Source organism: Triticum aestivum, chromosome 1D (genome assembly GCF_018294505.1).
Source record: "Triticum aestivum cultivar Chinese Spring chromosome 1D, IWGSC CS RefSeq v2.1, whole genome shotgun sequence".
In the NCBI taxonomy this organism is placed as follows: domain Eukaryota; kingdom Viridiplantae; phylum Streptophyta; class Magnoliopsida; order Poales; family Poaceae; genus Triticum; species Triticum aestivum.
In genome coordinates, this window is record NC_057796.1 from 273,780,406 (window position 1) to 273,788,796 (window position 8,391).

The 8,391-nt window shown below is 41.8% G+C and overlaps 1 protein-coding gene across 1 annotated transcript; it reads left to right on the forward strand.

Annotated features, from left to right (window-relative positions):
* Positions 1 to 4,845: 4,845 nt before the first annotated feature.
* LOC123181436 (uncharacterized) lies at positions 4,846 to 7,692 on the forward strand. The gene is made up of 2 exons (XM_044593697.1): positions 4,846 to 6,360; positions 7,289 to 7,692. Exon 1 carries the CDS (start codon positions 4,960 to 4,962, stop codon positions 6,277 to 6,279), a length of 1,320 nt encoding a protein of 439 aa, XP_044449632.1. The 5' UTR covers positions 4,846 to 4,959; the 3' UTR covers positions 6,280 to 6,360; positions 7,289 to 7,692.
* Positions 7,693 to 8,391: the final 699 nt, after the last annotated feature.

An 8,391-nucleotide genomic window follows, 5' to 3' on the forward strand; every position in this document is an offset into this window, starting at 1 on the left:
ACTCGATTACATGATGAATCTCATCCAACTCCTCACCGACCAGCGAGCCTACGAAGGAATTACTCACTCCCGGTGGGGAGCATCATGGAATTGGCGATGGAGATTGGTTGGTGATGACGAAGAACGAAGATCCCCCACTCCGGAGCCCCAAACGGACTCCGGATCTGCCCTCCCGAGGAAGAACAAGGCTTGGCGGCGGCTCCGTCTCGTGGATCATGATGATTCTTTCTCCCCCATTTTTTCTGGAATAATGTGAATTTATAGTATCAGGGGGGTCGTCGGCGGGGCCACCAGGTGGGTACAACCCACCTGGGCGCGCCAGGAGAGGGGGGCGCGCCCTGGTGGGTTGTGCCCAACAAGGGCCCCTCTCTGGTGGGTCTGGGCTCCAGAAATTCTTATTTTGATATAAAAAATCCTCGCAAAGTTTCGTTCCATTCTGAGAACTTTTATTTCTGCACAAAAACAACACCATGGTAGTTCTGCTGAAAACAGCGTTAGTCTGGGGGTTAGTTTCATTCAAATCATGCAAATTAGAGTCCAAAACAAGAGGAAAAGCGTGAGAAAAAGTTGATACGTTGGAGACGTATCACCCAGTTCCAGTTTCTGTTTTTCCTTGTTTTTGAGTTTTACAGAAAAGGAATATCAAACCGAGTCCAAATGAGCTGAAAATTTACGATGATTTTTTAGGACCAGAAGAAGCCCCCGAAGCAAAAGAGTTGGGCTAGAAGAGTCACGAGGCATCCACAAGGGTGGAGGGCGCACCCCCTGCCTTGTCATCGCCTCGTGGACCCCCCTGATTTGTTCCCGACGCCAAAAATTCCTATAAATATAGAAACCCCTAGAAATAAACCTAGATCGGGAGTTCCGCCGCCGCAAGCCTCTATAGCCACGAAAAACCAATCGGGAGCCCGTTCCGGCACCCTGCCGGAGGGGGAAACCATCATCGGTGGCCATCTTCATCATCCCGGCGCTCTCCATGACAAGGAGGGAGTAGTTCACCCTCGGGGCTGAGGGTATGTACCAGTAGCTATGTGTGTGACCTCTCTCTCTCTCTATATATATATATATATATATATCGTGTTCTTGATTTGGCACGATCTTAATGTACCGCGAGCTTTGTTATTATAGTTGGATCATATGGTGTTTCTCCCCTCTCTATCTCTTGTTGTGATGAATTGTGTCTTGCTCTTTGAGGTTTCATTATGTTGGGTTGAGTATTGGATTTGAGAACACTTGATGTATGTTTTGCGATGGGATATCTGTGGTGATAATGGGATGTTATATTGATTCACTTGATGTATGTTTTGGCACTCAACTCGCGGATTTCCAAGGTGACATTGGGGTAATCTATGCATAGGGGTTGATGCACGTTTTCGTCCTACGTTCTCCGATAGAAACTTTGGAGTGATTCTTTGTTGCACGTTGAGGGATTGTTATATGATCTAATTATGTTATAATTGTTGAGAGAACTTGCACTAGTGAAAGTATGAACCCTAGGCCTTGTTTCCAAGCATTGCAATACCGTTTTTGCTCACTTTTGTTACTTGTTACCTTGCTGTTTTTATATTTTCAGATTACAAAAACCTGTATCTACTATCCATATTACGCTTGTATCACCATTTATTCGCCGAACTAGTGCACCTATACAATTTACCATTGTATTGGGTGTGTTGGGGACACAAGAGACTCTTTGTTATTTGGTTGCAGGGTTGTTCGAGAGAGACCATCTTCATCCTACGCCTCCCACGGATTGAAAAAACTTAGGTCATCCACTTGAGGGAAATTTTCTACTATCCTACAAAACTCTGCACTTGGAGGCCCAACAACGTCTACCAGGATAAAGTTGCGTAGTAGACATCAAAATATTTTCCGGTGCCGTTGCCGCGGAGGCTAGGTAAGTGGCACTCACATCCCGTCAATGAAGCTCTTTTCTGGCGTCGTTGCCGGGGAGGTGAGTGCTTGAAAGGTATATCTTTAGATCTTACAATTGAATCTTTTAGTTTCTTGTTTTATCACTAGTTTAGGTTTCAAAAAGAAAACTACAAAAAAATGGAATTGAGGTTGCCACATATTATTCATCTTTATAATGTCTTTCGTGAAAATAATGGAAAGGAAAATTGTGCTCAAGTGTTAGAAGAATAATGCAATAAAATGTTTGGCATACAATCTTTGAATGGTGAGAAGGATTGCAATGTTGTTAGTATGAATTCCTTGAATATCCATGATGCTAATGATATGCAAAACTACAAGCTTGGGGATGCTATGTTTGATGAAGATGATATTTTTTGTCCTCCAAGTTTTGATGAGAATATTTATTATGATGAAAGCATGCCTCCTATTTATGATGATTATATTGATGAAAGTGGGTTTGGAAGAGTGTCAACTTTAGGAAGTAATGATCCCACTATTTTGGAGGGTGTCGAATCTTATTCTGATAATTATGAAAGTGGATTTGGAGAGGTCATGACTTTATTTAGTGATGAATCCACTATTTCGGAAGAGGTTCCAATTGATTATGAAAACAAAGTTGCTATCCATGATGAATATTGTGATGACATGTATGCTATAAAGAATAATGATAACCATGAAACTTGTCATCATGATTTTAATTTCAATTTGATTATGCCTCACATGATAGTTATTTTGTTGAATTTGCTCCCACTATTGTTGATGAGAATAAATTTGCTTATGTGGAGAGTAGTAAAATTTCTATGCTTATGAATCATGAAAAGAATGCTTTATGTGATAGTTATATTGTTGAATTCATTCATGATGCTACTGAAATACTACCCTCGAAGACTGTCGCGATCCACTATACTTATGCGTTATCAACTGTGTCCGTGAGCAAAGGTGTGTAAATTATTTTGAGCGTCCCCCAATCCAGGCAAGCAGATTTGCATCAGCGGTGATTAGGGTTGCAACATTAGCACCTCCAACACAAACAAAAGAATATCTACCAGATGGCCTCCCATTTATAAAGTTTTTTGCAACAGCTTCAACTTCAGAGGGTTCCTTAGACCAGACATCAGACAGGTTGTCCATAACATTGTGTTAGGGGTGAAAACCATTCATAAGAGAGGGCCCATCATATTGGAAGAAACTCTTGAAACTGAAACCTGAATATGGAGGAGGTATCGTAGGCCACACCCTCGCAGCCTCTGTGCCTCCACCTCATCAATTCTATACATGAATGTGTAATATGGCAATTCATATGGGTGAGGAGAGGCATTGAGCTAAGGTGGCCCCTCTTCATTCCCAGCCAGTCAGGAATAGTGTGACGACCATTCAGAACATAAACCGGAATAGACCAAGGCCTACCAAGCCCCGGGAGCAAACCCACCCTGGTCACAAGTAAATTGTGAACCGTGCTTCTACTAGAAGAAGTAAATGTGTTTTTTACGTACAAGCGGAACAACCTTTTTCTGCTGGGCCGGCCCGCTATGCGTGCTATGCGAGCGCTAGTAGCAATTACCGGCGCCTTAAGCGTTGAATAGGACCTCCCCAATTTTTCAGGTCATGTTCCCTGCGAGCCAGTAGAGTGACCCTTCGAGCGCGAGTAACCTAAACCGGCATTGAGAGCGCCCGTTAGAAGCTCCACCTCCCCATGAGAGCTATGTCTCGCATTAAGTGAGACAGTGGCATCTCTCGCTGAAGGATTTTTCTCTACTGTAGCAACTGGGTTGGCCCGCTTAATAAAAGAAAAGAGAGGGGAAGCGAGCAGAAGCAGGATCGGAATCCTCGTCTTCTGGATAGGAGCTAGCGAGGCTAGCCACCTCGACTAGGTCTTGTTCGTGATGAACTAAAGGCGCGACATCCTTTAAGGTAATTTATCTTTTGTTTCTTGTCCTTTTTCTTCTTTGTTTTTTATTCCTTTTTCATTATTTTTACATTTTTTTTCTTCAGTTTTTATTTTTCATTTTTTTCTTTGGTTTATTTTGTTTCCTTTTTTGTTTTTTTACTTTTTTTGGTTTTCTTTATTTCTTTTGGTTTTTCGTTCTAGATTTTTTGTATATGTCAACAACATGTTTCAAATACACGTTTAAGATTTTCCAAATTCAATTTTTTAATAGATGGTCAACATTGTTTCTATACACATTTTTATACGTTTTTCAAATGTTTGATTAACATTTTTCATATACAAGATTAACATTTTTTCTATTAATTTTTTTAAAACTATTTATTAAAAGTTTTCAAATAAAAAAATACATGATCAACATTTTTGCTATACACATTTAGCAGTTCCCAAATGCTTGATTAACATTATTCAAACACTTGTTCAACATTTTTTTCAAATGCTTGATTAACATTTTTTAAATACTTGTTCAACATTTTTTTCAAATTCATAATTAAATATATATATATATATATATATATATATATATATATATATATATAAAAGATAAAAAATTCAACATTTTTTGAAATACGTTATTAACAATTTTTCTAAACATGTTCAACATTTCCCGGATGCTTGATTAATATTTTTCAAATAGTTATTCAATATTTTTCCGAATGCTTGATCAACATTTTTTAATACATGTTCAACATTTTTTAAATGATTTTTAAACATTTTTCTAATACTTGTTTAAAATTTTCGGAATGCTTGATTAACATTTTTCGAACAGATGTTCGACATTTCCAAATATTTTTTTAGACTGTTTTTTATAATAAATATATTTAGAATTTTTTTAAGTATACAAATAAAGCAAAAAACGAAAACAGAAAACGTAAAATAACAGAAAAAGAGGCTGTAGCCCTCCCGCGCGCGTGGGCTGGCCCATCTCCTTCAGCGAGACTAGTTTTTAAAGAGAAATCAAGGTTTCCTCTATCCTCTTTACCGTCTTCCCCCACCTGCCTCTAGGGTTAGGTTTGCTCGTTTCAGCCGCCACCCACAATCCCCTCCCAATCCCCTCCCAATCCCTGCGATTGTCCTCATCCGAGTCCTCCTCCTCAATTTCCATGGCACTCATCTTGAACGGAGATGGTACATGCTCCATGGTCTACCCCGAGGGCACCACGCCGATCTGGCTCCGCCCGGCTGACCGCCCCAAAGCCGATCCAACACTTTCCCCACCCAAGTCGGTCCTCCTCGACACCTTGGGGTACGTCGACGACGAATGCAACGATACCACGGCCGAGCACGTCGCCGAGGACGGCAAGTGCATCCAGGTGACCTTCTGGATGTACCACCCGCCGCTAGTCTCGTATTTTACCATCCACTCCCCCGGCCTGAAACCTGACGCGTACCCGGAGATGCCAAAGATTCTGGCGACGGACGGCCACCTTGCGCTGCTCCGCATCCCCCGCTTACCAGTAAACCCCTTCAGCGATCAGCCCGCTAACCAGTTCTTCATCTACCGGGTCGGCAGCAGCACTGGCGAGAAGCAGCCGTCGCTTCGTATGCTCCCCAACCCCTCTAAGCTCGTAATTCGCGACCGTAATGTTGGTTTCCTGAACTACGGCACTCGCGACCAGGCCGACTATAGGTTCTTCGCTGCTGCGTTCTACGCAGCGCACCCACTCAGACCTGGCGGCTCCGTGAAGTTCTATATCAACCTGTTCGACTCAGAGACCTGGGAATGGACCAGAAAGGAGGTTTTTGTCAATTCACCTGACGCTTACCGTTACAGGATCACAAACAAGGTGATCACTATTGGAGGACAGCATGGCTCAATTGCCTGGGTCGACCTCTCACATGGTATCCTCATCTATGACGCGCTCCTGCACAACAATATTCTCCGTTACATTCCGTTGCCGCCTTCGGAGTTGCCCGACCCCAGAATCAACTCTGTGCGTGACATGGCTGCCGTCGATGGCTGCCTCAAGTATGTCAGCATGAGCTACCCTCCTTTGACCCAAAGCAGCACTAGCTACTACTTCGGAGATTGGAAAGCCAAGGCATGGAAGATGGCAATGCATCCTTCAGGGACCTGCCCAATTTCAAGGCAATGGAAGGAGGACTACCATCTCAGAGCTTCGGAGATCATGATTGATGACCCGAGCCATCTTGAGCTGCTGCCTGATCTGCCCAACAGTTTTAACAAGAAGCAGGTCCTGACGAAGCTCCACACAGGCAGTCCTGCTGTGAGCTTGCATGATGATGGCATTGTTTACATCATGACCAAGGTTGAGTTCTCAGATCGCAACGCATGGGTGCTTGCTGTCAACACGAGCACCAAGGCTCTCCAAGCGGTGGGTGAGTTTGACGCTGAAAGATGCATGGGTTTCAGTTACACCTACACTCAAAGTGGGATCTCCAAACATATGGTGTTGAGTTAAAAGAAGATCAACCCCATAATGAGGAGGATTTATGGACTACTGTCTCTTACAAGAAAAAGGGAAAAAGATGTACTTCAGCAGGTAATTTGCCCCCCCCCCCCTTTCTTTTTAAAAGATGCAGCCTGCAATTATGTCGCGCTAATGCACGCATATGTCTGTTTTGTTGTAGAAATGCCTTTGATAGTGCAATGTTGCTTAATTATGACTTTACAGACTTATTTGGTATTCCCTCCGTTCGGAAATTACTGATCTGGTTTCACTTCAAATTTGAACTAAAACCACGCAAATAATTTCAGAGCGGAGGGAGCATTTCTGTAGACGTTAACTTTGCTAGAATGCTAGGTTAGGGAACCATTAATCTGAGGCTTCTTGTGAGCAAACGAAGGAACAGCTCAGTAAACTGATAAAAATACTATATATATATATATATATATATATATATATATATATATATATATATATATATATATATATATATATATAAAACCTGGACATGGATGAAGAAGCCGGGACCTTTTTAACTTCAGGACATGTATAGCAAAATTCTTAAGTAGTTCTTTGTTAATAAGTCACAAAAGTAGCACCAATCACATATACTTCTGCCATTTGCTTGCTGTTCTGTAGCTAGAAGCTAGAAATCGTATATGTAGGACTGTTGCGTCATGATCAATACTGTCAGGTCAACAAAGCGTATGGCACTCCTAGGCCTAGGAACCCCATATAAGTAGCATCTACTACCTCCGTCTCGGTGAATAAGTCATTCGCGTAGTTCTAGTTCGACGATTTAACTATCTAAATATGTATTATATGTGACAAAAAATATATATTTAGAAACTACATCCGTGTAGAAATCTAGTGATATACTTTTCATGACATATAACACATATTTAAATCCTCAAATCGATAACCTAGAACTACGCGAATGACTTATTCACCTAGACGAAGGTAGTAGCTTAAGATGTCTTTGCACTGATATTTTCAGTTAAACATTGGCTTCATTTCTTTCCAGGGGGCAATGGAAAGATGCTGGGCCGAGGGATGTCCACCGGTGCTGGCAACAGAGGACAGCACATGAAGTTGTTGGCTGGCAGTGGCATGGCTCAGGGGTGTGGCTCAGGGGTGTCGGGTGCTGGCAAAGTTGTTGGTCCAGCGGATGCCATTCACGGGAGGCAGGCAGTAGAGAGGTCATGAGGGCAACATCAGGCGATAATATTACAGCAACGTTTGTTGCTCGTCTCCTTTTGGTGTTTACGCAGAGCAATGCAGTTTGCTTTGTCTCTATCTCCTCGAGGGAGCGGAACAACACCATTATCTGAATCGTGAATGAACTGCTTGTAGTTGCATATCGTCTACTGCGATGAAGGTTATGAATATTTTTGCTGCTCTCGTGTGCTATATATGGTAACCTTACTATAATCTTGTTGGCTGCTTTTTTGGGGGGTTCTCTTTATATTGGCATGTTTCTGAATTTTGCGGTATGTTTTGATCTGTATTTTGCTTTTCTTTTCAATCCGTGTAGTATATTTTTCTTGTAGATTGTACATGAGAACTCTAGTTCCATTGTGGTTTCAGATAGTCTACATTATGGGAGAAAAAAAGAAATAAAGTGCCCCAATGGCAATAAGCCAATAATATTACAGCAACGTTTGTTGCTCGTTTCCTTTTGGTGTTTACACACAGCAATATAAGTGTGCTTTGCTTGCACCTCCTTGATTAAGAGGAACAACAATATTATCTGAATCGTGAATGGACTGCATATAGTTGCATATTGTCTGCTGTCATGAAGGTTATGAATGTTTTTGCTGCTCTCGTGTGTATGGTAACCTTAGTATAATCTGGTTGGCTCCTGTTTTGGGGAATTCTCTTGACCGGATAAGTTATATTGGCATGTTTCGTGAACCTATTTGCGGTATGTTTTGATCTGTATTTTGCTTTTCTTTTCCAATCTGTACAGTATATTTTTCTTGTACATTGAACATGAGAGCTCTAGTGCCATTGTGGCAGTGAGCTTGGCTTTCGTTGGCGTTGGCGTGATGTTCTTGGTTGCACACGACATAGTACAAACAACAACAAACACTAGTCCCAAACAAGTTGGGATAGGCTAGAGGTGAA